General features: G+C 45.3%; 1 protein-coding gene across 7 annotated transcripts in view; it reads right to left on the bottom strand.

Moving 5' to 3' along the window:
• The window catches only part of CRTC3 (CREB regulated transcription coactivator 3), a 65,001-nt gene that overhangs the window by 46,397 nt on the left and 4,115 nt on the right, over positions 1-14,489 (bottom strand). For all 7 annotated transcript variants that reach the window (XM_075575530.1, XM_075575529.1, XM_075575533.1 and 4 more), the window contains exon 2: positions 13,229-13,339. In XM_075575530.1, coding sequence (XP_075431645.1) covers positions 13,229-13,339 — 111 coding nt within the window. The remainder of the gene's footprint in view (positions 1-13,228; positions 13,340-14,489) is intronic.

Raw genomic sequence — 14,489 nt, 5'->3', positions numbered from 1 at the left:
CGAGCCAACAGGATGCCGAACCTGATGAAGCCCCGGCTTCTTATTAGCCCGGGAGCTTGGATACGTTGTCATTACTGTGAACCATACTAGCAGAGTCGCTACAGGCACCCCCTACGGGGAGGGGGGGTGGTGGGGGTGTCTGTATCTCCGGAAGCAGGGGGTCCCCGCAGTTGAAATTAAGGGGTTCAGCTCTGAAGACACACTGCTTCTATCCTATGTATAAAAAAAAAAACAACAACAACATGGATTGCATCTTTAACTCATTCACTAACAGGGTTTAAAGCAGGGATCTCCTTCAGAAGCCTATGCGTTTAACTGGGGGGGGTGTTGAGGCAACATTGTTTTCTGCATCTCTAGCTCCTGGGGTTACCATGGTAACGTTTAGACAGCACTGGGCTCTGGGGGAGAGCTCCATTTTAACCTCCCGGGCACTTAATATTTCGAGTATTCAGATTTAGAAAATAAATAGACTCTCAAAGAAAAAAAATGGAGCCGGGGGGCCCCTTATCCAAGCAATAGTGTGTGCTGTGGGTGAGAAAATTCTATATATGCGTACGGAGTAGTCTGGTTTCCTAAAGCAGCAGTCCATCCTATGAGGAAAGTGAACTATGGATTTGTAGCATGTTTATTAAGTTACATTGAGAGGATTTGCACCGCACAAAAAAATAAATGAAATCTAAAACAATAAAAATTAAATAAACCTTTAACCGTTTTTAATAGCAAACACAAGCTTTAGCGTGTTTTGACAATATTTATCTAATGCATTTGGTTGTACAACAGGCATTGCTGCAAATTGTCACTTTAAATGTAATTGAATCTTTCCAAGGAAGCAGGTGACTGTGATACAATGTAATAGGTAAAGGCGTACAACAAAAAAAAAATAAAGTGTAGATATCAGTTTGCAATCATGAAGCAGTTAAAAAAAAAAAAAAAAAAAAACTCTTTTACATCAATACTTTCCTAAACATCTCTACAATAGAAAATGACTAACATTTCCAAATGAAATGTGATCAAGACTACAAAGCATTATGAATACCAACAGAAAGATGAGAATCTGTTACCTTAAAGCTGCAGTTCAGTTTTTTTTTTTTTTTTTTTACTTCAATAGTTTCATGTGTGCAATCTCTAATTACCTAAAGAACTGTATAGCTGCAGGTCAATTCGTTCTCCATGTATTGATAAGCGAAATTTGGTGACATAATTAGAGCTGGCATATGTTTTTATTTGCTTCTGTCAGTCAGTGGAAGCTCATGAATATTCATGAGCACTCCTGCACTGACATGTGCTAGAGGGAGGGCAGGGCTGACAAAGGGGTGTGCCAGGGCTTGTGACAGGACATGAAGGGGCAGTGCCTTAGCAAATGGTTGTTAAAATAGAATACAAGAAAATTGGTCTTTCAAAGTTGTTTTTTTAAAAACAGAAAATGCTAAAAGTATTTTTTCTTACTACAGAACTGATTTATTAAAAAAAAACACACATGCAGGATATTGACTGAACTGCAGATTTAATTTGCCAAAGGCTTTGAAGGTTACAAATGTCACTTTGATTGAATGGGGAACAGAAACATTTTTTGTAGGACATGGACTACAAAAAAAAACCACGTATTTTATATAGGGTCTACATTTGTATTCTTGTAAAAAGACACGGCATTTTGACAATTGTCTAAAAAAAGAGCCATTGCAATAATTCTTACCTGAAAATGCTATTTACCCACAACTGTATTGTTTGTTTAACGGTCCAAAGGTCCCTCGGGTCATTTGCCAACTGACCCCTAATATGTTACAATGTTCTTTCCATCTCACTGGAACAGGGGTGGCCAACTCCAGACCTCAGGGGCCACCAACTGGTCGGTTATTCAGGATATCACTGCTTCAGCACAGGTCAAAGACTAAGCCACTGATTGAGCAATCTGGGCTGAAGCTGGGACGGATTGAGCCACCTGCGCTGAAGCAGGGATATCCCTAATACCTGACCTGTTGGCCCTTGAGGACTGGAGTTGGCCACCCCTGCACAAGAAGGTACCCACAAATGTTTGAATCTTTGCACATCCCACTAACACTTATGGGGAGATATATTAACTTCAGAGGTTGCTTAGCGCACTTGTGAATCAACAGTTTGCAAATCATGAGTTCTGTTGCTCTCCGAGTTCATGATTTGCAAACTGTTTATGCCACACAGCAAACGGCTTGAGGTTCAGTCCCATTTGCTCGGCCTCAATGCCGGTCTTTCTATTTTACCACGTTTTCTGGCCAATGGTGAAATCCGTCTTCACCTTTGTATTTTTCGATTATATTCACCGATGGACACACTGACTTTGTAATGGTCTAAGCAATCTTTAAGTGTAAACACAAAACGGTCTCTTAAATTTGAAAGATGAACAGTAAATACATATACCACAGGTGCATTCGCATGTCTCAGAACCGGCAAGCATTAAAAATGGTGCAGTAGCGGTTACACGGCGGCTCTCATTACTGTACTACTCATTGTGCTAAAAAGCACCAAACTGGCAAATGCCAGAGCATTGGGGATAGTTCTGCAAAAATACTACACATTTTCAAATTGTTACTCCAAAATTGTGTTATTGTGGCTGCATCTTTAAGATAGGCAACTGGAACCATCCATTGTTATTGTTACCTTTCTATATTGACCAATGTAGTCTAAATGCAGAGAACAATGGTCAGCTATTAAAGAGGCAATCCAAGCAGAGATAGATATAGATACACACACACAATTAAAACAGGGGGTTTCCGGAGTTTAAGGCCTCGGTCCTGCTGCGCTCGTTGGCGCGGGCGGCAATGTAGCGAGTTCCCCACCAGCAGGGGAATCCTCGCGAGCCGGTCCCGGTCCCCACTGGCTGCACAGCTGACTACACGCTGTGGCGCGTCAGCCGCTGGAGACACCACAGAATGGTGTTTCCTAGCGTTGACGCGTGACGTGTGTGGCTGTGAGCCAATGGGGAGGGGAGGCTTCGGGAGGAGAGGCTTCGGGGAGCGGGGAGGAGTGTGGAGTGAAAGCAGGTGCGTGCCTGTCTGTGTGTGTGTCTGAGTGCGTGCGTGCCTGTGTGTGTGTGTGTGTGCCTGAGTGCCTGCCTCTGTCTGTGTGAGTGCGTGAGTGTCTGCATGTGTGTGCGCGCGTGTGTGTGTATGAGTGCGTGAGTGCCTGCCTGTGTGTGTGTGCGCGTGTATGTGTATGTGTATGAATGAGTGCCTGCGTGTGTGTGTTTAAACTTACTTTCCAGCTCCAGCCCGAGTCCGTGGAGGGAGGGGGGGGAGAGTAGCGGGTCCCTCCGCTCAAGCCACGCCCCCCCCCTCCCTGTCAAACCGCCCACCTCCCGCTCCGGCTCCCGCTCCCTACAGACCGCATATCGCGGTCTGTGTATCTCAGCGCACCGCCTGTCAGCAGTGCGGGTGCGCTGACTCTGGGAGCGGGGCCTTAGCCTAACTCCGTTCATTTCAGCTCAGGGGACCCCCTGCTTCCGGAGATACTTACTTCCGTAATAAGGCGCCTGTAGCCGCCTCAGGGTTCACATAATGGCCATTTTCAAAGCTCCCGGTCCCTGTGGGCCAATAGGAAGCCGTGATGTCACCCGCTGCCGTTCCCTATTGGCCCATATAACGCGGGAGCTTTAAACTGCAGGAGATACTAGACCTCCAAAGGGGGCGCCGGTATCTCTGGAAGCAGCGGGTTCCCGCAGCTGAAATTAATGGGTTTCAGCTCCGGAGACGACCTGCTTCAATCTTGTATTGAAAATAAAATAAAAGAAGGCATGGATTGCTCCTTTAAAACCCAATGTTTGATCTTGTTATTGCAAATAAAAAGATCACTTGTAAGCACATTCACGTCTCAGACAGGTCTGCAGCCCTGCCTTTCCCGAATTATCTCTTAGCATACAGTGCTTCCACTGCAGCCAAGGATTCTGGGTAATGACATGCAAATGAGCACATCATTTGACGAATGAGCATGTCATTTCCCAGAATCCCTGGCTGCAGTGGAAGAGATAATGGGGAAAGGCAGGGGTACAGACCACTGAGACGAGAATGTGCAAACAAGTGTGATTTTTATTTACGGCACGGTGGAGGGTTCGTGTCACTTTTGCACCAACCGTAAATTATTTAAGGAGAGGCTGTGTTTCTGGAAATGAGGCTATCACTTTAGGTCTGGCAGAATAATAATAGTAATTTCTCTTGGTAAAACTGTGTGACCCGCTATCTACTCAACAGTTACAGCGTGCTTATCCCTCGATGCCAAAATCCAGATTCATTTGGCATACATCACAGAGACAGGAGCAGTGCCAAGCCGGTAACACACTGGTTTCCAAAGCACAGCAAGGCCCCAACCTGGTCAGTTGTAACAAGAGGCAATGGGGATGCTTGAGGCCGAAATATCATCAGTATTAAGTATCTAAGCAAGAAAAGAGGCATTCACACTTTACGCCAACATCAAATTGCTTTCGAAGCAGCGGTCTCTGAAAATACATTCAAATAAGGTTTACTTCAAGCATCGAAGAGAAGAAAAAGCAGTGAGGAATTGGAAAGAAGATTACAGCACGTAGCCGAGTGTAGGGCAGAAACTATATACTGTGACCCAGCAAACATTCTCAGGTGAACTATACATTTCCCTGAATGAACAGAGCCGAGTAAACATTCATCTGGTTCAGCTGCAGAAATATTTACTCGGAAGATGAATATTCAGGAGCAGAATCCAAGACCCGACCTCTGCAAATTCCCAAGCACAAGCCCAGCAGCACATTCCCATTAAGTCAACACATGTTCGTCATGCTACACCAGGGGTGGCCGACTACAGTCCTCAAGAGCTACCAACAGGCCAGCTTTTCAGGAAATACCTGCTTCAGCACAGGGGGCTAAATCTTCAACTGAGCCACCTGCGCTGAAGCAGGGATGTTCTGAAACCCCGATCTGTTGGTAGCCTTCGAGGACTGGAGTTGGCCACCTCTGTGCAACACAGTAAAACTGCCCCCTGTACAGCTTACGGGCCCACGGTTGCTCACTGGTTATACTCAGGTCACATGACCCGGGTGGCTCAGCTTACTGGAGGGAAAGACACCCAGACAGAAACGCACCAATCAGATAGCAACGGGAAGGGTTTAAGCAAGTCAAGGCAATTCGGTGTAGTCACTTGGCTTAGGTGACACTGCCGTAAATGCATGTGCCAGTCGCTGAAAATTGATGGCGATCGCGGCTCCTCACATCCCGCCAGAGATGGAAACCTAAGACGTGGGGAGTTTCCGCTGAGGATTGCGAGCTAGTGAAATGTGACTTTTCGTTTTGGTGCACTCTTTTCCTTATATCCCCCCCCCCCCCTCCAGCCCCCCAAACATGCACATTTTCATGTGGCCCTTTATATACGGCAGTTTTTGCTGAATTCTGCAGAAAAGTGGCAAAAACACTTTGGGAAAACAGTGAATTTTCACACCAATTTTGCAAAAACTACTTGCTAATTGTTAAGCAACTTTTACAGAAATTCACACACCTCTAGAAACGGATAAATGTCTCTTGAGTTTGTGGAAACCTCCAGTATATTCAGATCAAACATTACCACACTACAGTGAACGGACTCTTGCTTCCTTTTACATAACATTGGTCTACCATACTGTTTATGTTTTCAGGTGAAATAAAAAAACATTCACATTCCTATGTAAAATTATTGGGCATTATCTTTATAACTGTTTTAATTGCTTACGCCCACCTTTATTTTCACATTCTTTTCTACACTGGACTACTGTCTGTCGCTGTGTCTGCAAGAGGTCACCAGATCTCTTTTACCATGCCTCATGCTACCAGGAAATCCAGCAACTACTTCCATGGAAAGCCCATTTTGCATCTCTCAGCAATCTTGGGAAAACTCCATATATAAACATATTTGATTGTCCGACGGCATCCCTCCAGCGGGTGCACATCTCCCTGCCTCCGGGTCCCAGACCGGCTGCCCAAAGACGGCTCTGTCACCGTCAAGTGACATGACCGGACGCCAGCATGCTCCGTTTCAGCTACTGGCGTCTCCCTACAGAAGCATAGGAGAGTGTCCCTTTGCCAACTTCCCTCTCGAGACCTGTTTTGGGGAACTATGTACAGAAGGCAAGCTTGCGACAGACACCAGAAGGGGGATAGACCGCATGGCTACCTTTGAGGTTTAAATACCTCAACCCAAAGCCTCGTGACTACTATGGATTTGTGAGTTGCTACCCTATTGCCTATTGTGTTTCTGTTTCTCTCTCTCGCTGAAGAAAGTATATACATATACAGATTTTCTGTGGCTCAGTAGTGCTTTCTCCTGATTGAGCCTACCTGTTTATTCACATACCTTTTTTTTATGCAATCCTACACTATTTGTGTTTTTGCTTTGGAGATGTGGAGCGTGTTTTGCGCCCTGGCATTTTCTTTCCATATAAACATATTGGAATGGAAAGAGGGGTGCACAATGTAGACATGGCAACTAAATCTTCAAATGGTTGAATTCTCCAATTCGGGACAGGTGGGCACACCAGTTATGGGCAGGGGTGGGCGTAAACATAAAATACTTAGGAGCCAGCTCTTGCGCGTGCACCAGTCATCACTGTGCACAGCGCAGGCGCAAGGGGGGGGGGGGACACATTTAAGCGCAAGGGATTTTTTTCATCCTGATGGGTGCACTTTAAACATAAAACCTTAGCGAGGTCCCAATCTAGTGCTAAAAAGGGGCAAAAGGGACTCATTTCCAGAACCTTTCATTCAGCTATTTACCGGATGACAAGCTTTTCCTGGTATTCTTCATATATTCAAAAGATTAGACAGCAAAGATTCTCATGAGAAGCAAGACAACAGCTGCAGGAATGTCATGAATTCTGCACAACATACACTATGCAGATTGTACGGAAAGACGTAGAATTTATGAAGAATTGAGTCCAATGGTAAATTAGAAATGGGTCACATCCCTGTAAATAGCATCCAATTCTGTAAAGAACGCTGAAGTTGGTGGATTCATGAACAGACCATCCTTCATTCTACATCGTATTGTATATTGCACTTGAGTCTTGAGAATGGAATTGTTAGACATTGTATGTAGAGTTACGGTAACCATGGCAATCATCATCTCCAATGGTACTCATCCCTCGTTACTGCAAGAGCTGCATTTGCAATGCACCAGCCTCATGTCCATACACAAATGCCCATTCGTTTTAAGGGTCACGTTTATGTTTTGCTCCACTCTGCCGGGTGCAGTTTTCAATACTGACATTTTTGTTTAATTTATTTATTTTTTTTATTGCTGAAATTTTTATTGAGCATTTTTCCATACAAAATAAGAATAAACAAAACATATAACAGATAAAAAGGGGGGGGGGGTGGGGAGGGGGAGGGGAAGCATTTGCAAAAATATAGCATTGTACACAATTTAGTTACCACATGTATCACTCTGTTCCGAGTATTCTAATCTATATATGGGGATATACCTGCATGGCGAAACCAGGGGGCCCAAATCTCAGAAAATCGCGAGGGAGAGCCATTCAGATAGGCTGAGAGTTTTTCCATATAAACTATATGCCAGATTTGATTATTTATTTGGTTTAAGGATGGGGGGGCAGGTTGTTTCCAATTTTTGGCACCGTGTGGCATTTAGCATTTGGGCTAGTACTCTAGCTTTTTTCCGGGGGATGTTGGCTATTGGCTTGCCTAACAATATATATACTGGGTCATGTGGGACAGTGATTTCTAGGATCTTGTGTATTAAGGTGAACACTTCCGTCCATGTTTGTTGGATTTTGGGACATGACCAGAATATATGCAGAATATTCCCCACTTCGCCACAACCACGCCAGCACAGTGGGGAGACCCCTGGGAGAAAAGAGTGCAATCTGGCTGGAGTCATATATATCCCCTGATGTGTAAGATCACACACACAACTCACCCCGTACTCTTTGGGGTGATTTTGTTTTCCCTTTTCGAAAGTTTAGCTCCTAAACATGCCGATTAATATAATATCCCAAATACTGACATTCTTAACCCCTTCAGTGCAGACTAAAAAAGGTAGAAGTTACAGCAAACTGCTGTCCTGCTGAGATGCGGCCACACAGTCAGAAAGGGGGGAGGGGGGGAGACCGGGACCCCTTATGTCTTGGGAGGCTGGGAGGCAGAGAGGCAGCTGACATCCCCCAAGAGTGAAAAAAAAAGACGTCTCCCCCATTCGATTTGGGGGGCTAACAGCCGCATCTGAACTCCAAAAAATTCAATGGGGTACAGTTGGATTCCTCTTCTTGAAAAAGGAGGGGAGAGGGCGGTGCTCCTGTTGGGAGTCCCAGGGTGTCTTGTGGTGCTTTGACACAGGTCCGGTTTTCAGGATTTCTCTGCTTCAGCACAGGTGGCTCGGAGACTGAGCCACCTGTGCTGAATCAGGGATATCCTGAAAACTGGACCTGTTGGGGGGGGGTTCTTGATAATACCTGATGGAAGGGTTTTAAGATATGGGCATCATTGTGCTTTTGGAAAGATTAATCAGACACAGGCACTAAATTACTGCACTTCTCTCCTTCCTTTGGTAACAGCCCCATCTTTAGCTGCTAACAAAACTAATGACTGTGATATATTCTGTGACACCCAACTGCGCTATTTGCAGTTACAATTTCACGCCTACTGATGTTAAACGCACATTAGCATTGGGGCTGCAAGTAGGGGTTCAGGGGGAGGGGGCTGCAGCCTTCCCCGGGTTTATACATTTGTATATTACAGCAGGGGTGCTCAACTCCAGTCCTCAAGACCCCAAATAGGTCAGGTTTTCAGGATATCCCAACTTTGGCGCAGGTGGCTCAATCAGTACCAGCTTCAGCGCAGGTGGCTCAATCAGTCCCAGCTTCAGCGCAGGTGGCTCAATCAGTCCCAGCTTCAGCGCAGGTGGCTCAATCAATCCCAGCTTCAGCGCAGGTGGCTCAATCAGTCCCAGCTTCAGCGCAGGTGGCTCAATCAGTCCCAGCTTCAGCACAGGTGGCTCAATCAGTCCCAGCTTCAGCGCAGGTGGCTCAATCAGTCCCAGCTTCAGCGCAGGTGGCTCAATCAGTCCCAGCTTCAGCGCAGGTGGCTCAATCAGTCCCAGCTTCAGCGCAGGTGGCTCAATCAGTCCCAGCTTCAGCGCAGGTGGCTCAATCAGTCCCAGCTTCAGCGCAGGTGGCTCAATCAGTCCCAGCTTCAGCGCAGGTGGCTCAATCAGTCCCAGCTTCAGCGCAGGTGGCTCAATCAGTCCCAGCTTCAGCGCAGGTGGCTCAATCAGAGCCACCTGTGGTGAAGCAGGGATATCCTGAAACCTGACCTGTTTCGGGAGGCCGGTGAGGACTGGAGTTGAGCACCCCTTGCGTTATGGTAATGTGGGTTACTGATTTCGTATGTACAGCACCCCCCACTCAATACCATTAATAAGGCTGTGACCGTTATCGGCAGCTTTATGAACAATGTGTTCTCCAGAACACAATCTGTATTCTGGATGCATTGCCACACTGTACGATTACACAGGCCTCTCTGTTCCCTAATCATTTCGCCAGAGACCCAGCTAAAACATTCACACTGATTGCCCTGTCCTCTACTAAATTACACGTATGGTCCCAAAAGGGTTTATACAATCACTTCAAGAAGCAATCCAAGCGGCACTTTAAAAAATATTACTTTTTTTTGTGGTTTAATATATGATTACCTTTATTGAAAACGAATTACCTAAGTTGCCGATCAATTAGTTCTACCGTGATTCTGCTTCCCAGGGTTTATTTAATGGCCGCCTTTCAGTTCCAATCTCAGCAGCTACAATTTATCCTGATATTACTAAGGTAACATTATCTATTGTTACAGTTTGCAGCTCAAACTGCTGGGAATATTGGCAACAAATGATCACACGCAATAAAGTGTTACAAAAGATCTTGCACTGCTGGGCCATATCCTGCTATAGAAATCAATGGATCAGTGTATTAAAACTCATTAAAAATGGCATTAACAGTTGAATTACCAAAGAAAAATTTAAAAATAATTATAATATAATACTACAGAGCAGACGTATCTAAAAACACATGTAGGATATTGCATGGATTTCTCCATTAAAAAAATCATTATGCACTGCTAGAGCCCAGAAGGTATTGATTCGAGGATAAAACTATACATTTAACATAAGGCGCTGAATGAGGACCTCATTCAGCGCCTTATCAGCTAGATCAGGGGTGGGCAACTCCAGTCCTCAAGGGCCCCCAACAGTTCAGGTTTCCAGGATATCCCTGCTTCAGCATAGGTGGCTCAGTCGAAGACTGAGTCACTGATTGAACCGCCTGTGCTGAAGCAGGGATAGCCTGGAAACCTGAACTGTTGGGGGCCCTTGAGGACTGGAGTTGCCCACCCCGCGCTAGATTTTAACCCCTTTGGTACACCTTGATGACCTCTTAAAATGTATTTTGAAAAATAATGGTCTTCCCCCACATTAGATAAAATCAGCCCATCGCGGCAGAGAGACGCTTCTTGCCCTTTCCCCAGTTTTCTCCGCATCATATTTTCATGCAGATGTTCAACATGCTCTCCCACGCTTTTTTTTTAATTTAATTTATTAATAACCAGGTGCAAGGTCCTGAGAAGACAAAGTCCCCGGGGGGGGGGGGGGGGGGGGGATCACTTATACAATCTGGCACATGCGTATATTCCCAAATGATCAGCATCTCACCTTGTTCAGGGTTAACCCATTCAATGCAGGAAGGGCGTAAAGTATTTTAAAAGGAGCAGCTCTCATTAGTGTTTTTTTTTTGTCTCCGACCATTTATTTACCATGTATAGGAAGCAGGGGGTCTCTGGAGCGTTAATTTCCCCTCCGGGGACCCCCTGGTTTCGGACATCCTTACCAAGGAAGATGCCACTGGTACCGTTCCCTACAGGGGAAACAAAATGGAGGTTTATATCTCCCACGTCGCAAGGGCCAACAGAAAGCTGCAACGTCTCCCACCAAGGCTTCCTATTGGCTCGAGTGACGTAGAAGATTTAAAGCTCTGTTTCCCCCGGAGGGGATTGTACGAACGGCACCTTCTCAGGTATCTCGGAAAAGGGTCTCCTGGAGCTCAAATGAACGCGGTTCAGCTCCTGAGACGAACCCCCCGCTGCCTATACATGTAAAATAAAGTGGGGAACTAGAAAGGAACTTCTCCTTTAAAAAAGACCCCCCATTCAGTTGGGGGGTTACAAATACTTCACATAAGTCTAACTCTGCAGGCAGGCAGGGCTAGGCACACTCGGTCCACAAGGTCTACCAACAGGCCAGGTTAAGAATATCCCTGCTTCAGCACAGGTGGCTCAATCTTCAAGATATCCCTGATTCAGCACAGGTCTATCTCGACGGTTGAGCCACCTGTGCTGAAGCAGGGATATCCTTAAAAACCTGCCCTGTTGGTGGCTCGGGATCCGAGTCACACCACTGCTCTATAGGGACATAGTACAGAAATGTTTAGCAAATATGCATCAAGCTAAATGTAAACCTTTGTGGCATTTCAACAATTTGACTTGCGGTATTTGAAAATCATGCTATGCTCTTAGATAATACTACTTTTTTTATTTTAAAATTCTCATCTTTTTCGGCATTGGATGTTTTTGTACTCACTTTAAAGAGATCTAATCTTGCCGAGCGCGGTTTTTATTTTTCCGATCCAACGATCAGTTTAGGAGCGTTGGAAAAATGACGTGTACGCAAGGTTAAAATGAAACTGGTGGGCCACGGTATACACAGAAGCTAGAGCCGGACAACTCCAGTCCTCAAGGGCCACCAACAGGTCAGATTTCCAGGATATCCCTGCTTCAGCACAGGTGGCTCAATCATAATAAGCGACCTGTGCTGAAGCAGGGATATCTTTAAAACCAGACAAGTTGGTGGCCCTTCAGGACTGGAGTTGGCCTCTCCCTGTGCTAGAGATGAAGAAAACCCTGATTTTTAACACTAGGTAAAACATTTTTTTCCTTCTCCCTCTCGGAAGAGCGACATACGCGCAGGAGACAAGATACTAACATTATGAGATAAACTAAGGGAGGTGTGGCCGTGACATCACGAGGCTGCTCCGCCCTCATTGGCCGAAACCGCTCACGTGACCCGGCCGTCGCGCGACAAAAACAAAATCCTTGTGTCTCCTGAAAAATCCGCCGCGCGCACGATGGCCGGACCCATATATCCCCTGCATTTTGTTAGTCGCGCGCGCCGTCGCTCGCAACGTGGCTGTGGCCCTTACAGCGGCAATCCACGCTACCCACAGGAACCGGTGATGTCATCTCATGATGTCACTATTCTCTATGGGCCACCACAGCGAGACTAATCTCAGTGGCCATATTGGTCGGTATCCTTGTTGGGGGAACCTTAAAAAAATTAATGGAATCTATTGGAAACCAGGGGTCCCCGGAGGATGGAGTAATACGTTTAATGGGATTGGTAGGGGTACCCTATTGTACCCCGTTCCAGCAGTCATCGGCTTTGTGAAAGCAGCAGATCTGACCAAAAATTTATATAGATTTTATTTTTTTTAACAGGATTCGAACCGGGGGGTGGTGGGGCTTTCCTGAACGTAACCTCTCTATTTTCAGCTCTGAGGACACACGGCTCCCGACAAACGCAGTTTTTGGTGCCAGTGCAGTGGTTCTTTATAGAGAGGGCACTGCGATCATCGAATCACGTTGCGGCTTCTTACGCGGTAAGGGGGCCTTTTTTTTCCCCCGAAATGGGAGAAAAGTATGTCGGGAAGCGGGAAGGGAGTCCCAAAAAAGGGTCAAAATAGCACCGTTCAGCTCCAGAGTAACCCCCAGTTCAAAACTCCGCACCCCTTAAAAAAAAATAGACGTTCGGTTACAAATGACCCACCCATTCAGCCTTCCACATCATGTATAACTGTCCGTTATAACGAAGCTCTTGCTACCAGAGACGAGATCCAATTGTTCATCACAAGGAAACTATGGGGTAGAGGTCACTGCATATGGGCTTGTGTATCCAACTACTACATAATCAATATGGCTGTGAGCGCCAAGGATTGAAGTACGCTATGTAGTTTATTTAGGAGTATGTTGTCACAATTCAAGCAACACAAGAGGGATCTCCCCACGTTATCCACGGTTGTTATTGTTTCTGAAGGCAGAGCGCTTCATTTATTTACCTAGCAAATATCCGAGACAACCACAGTGCATTGTGGTCACCATGTGAAGCCTCCAACACACAGCTCAGAAAACCAAACGCCACGAGGAAGACTAACCTGGAACTCCGTCTGGCTGCTGCTGATCTGGTTTACGTTGGGCAAAGAGCCACCGTAATACTGAGCCCGAGATTGGGCAAGTCGTAACTGCTGCACCTTCTGGAACTGAACCTGCAACCCAGAGGGGGGACAAAGTGTTAGAGAACGAGCTGTGAAATACACCTTGATATTACACCACGAACAGCCCACCACCACCTAGCCACAGATATAGTGGGTTTACAATAATCAAACTCTTTTGCTGTAAGAGGGCCTGTAATAGATATGTTTAGAGCAGGGGGTGGCCACCTCCAGTCCTCAAGGGCCACCAACAGGTCAGGTTTTAAGGATATCCCTGCTTCAGCACAAGTGGCTTAATTAAAGTCTGAAAAAAATTATATATCTATATCAAATCAGCATTGGGAACCTACCCTGGTTCCGTCCTGTAATAAAAGGTGGTGTCTGGTTGGGTGACGGATGCTTAAAACGTTTTTTTTCTTTTAGTACATCTTCAAATTAATCCAATATAGGAGAATTGGACTAATTACCATTGATGTGTAGTAGACTACAACTTGCCCTCTGTAGGACATTAGACCAGTATCCTAATTTTCTCAGTCATTTCAGAAAGTTTAGGAAATGTTTATAAACATCGAACCCAAAGATTTGGGGTCAGTCCTACTGCCCTTATCTCGGCCTAAATGATTTGCCGTGGTGGTCAAACGGGGAGGAATTGGCCGAAATCTGAGAACCTTATCATTTTTGGTGGACAAACAAGATCGTCAAGGACTTCTGTCTCTGTCCATGTCAAATCCCATCAACAAAAATATGGAAAACTTTCAGATTTTTACTGAAACTAATATGTGTAAAATCAACAAATATGTCAATTTCAATGAGTAATTAGGTCTGTGGTTTTAAACTTATCTAACCACAACAAAGTACCCAAATTTAACAAATATTACATATAGTGGCTACAGGCTTATACCCAAGTAAACAAAGAATGCTAAATTCACCCCAAATAAGCAGCCCCTACAAAATGTAATGTATCTGCACGGAGAACCATTTCCATTCTACATCAATTATCTCATCAAAACTGCTGTAAATGCATTGGTGACTATGTCGTTTGTAAACTGGAGGAAAATGTCAAAGTAAAGATATAATACAAAGAAAAATATTAATATTATACACAATGGGTAGGACTGCTTGTTAAAAACAATAAGTGTCACGTATCTCTACCCAATGGTGGCCTGCCTCGGGTGGGGACGGAAATTTGAAGTATGCTCACATT

This window comes from Ascaphus truei, chromosome 18 (assembly GCF_040206685.1).
Source record: "Ascaphus truei isolate aAscTru1 chromosome 18, aAscTru1.hap1, whole genome shotgun sequence".
In the NCBI taxonomy this organism is placed as follows: Eukaryota; Metazoa; Chordata; class Amphibia; order Anura; family Ascaphidae; genus Ascaphus; species Ascaphus truei.
This window is presented reverse-complemented; position numbering and strand designations above follow the sequence as displayed.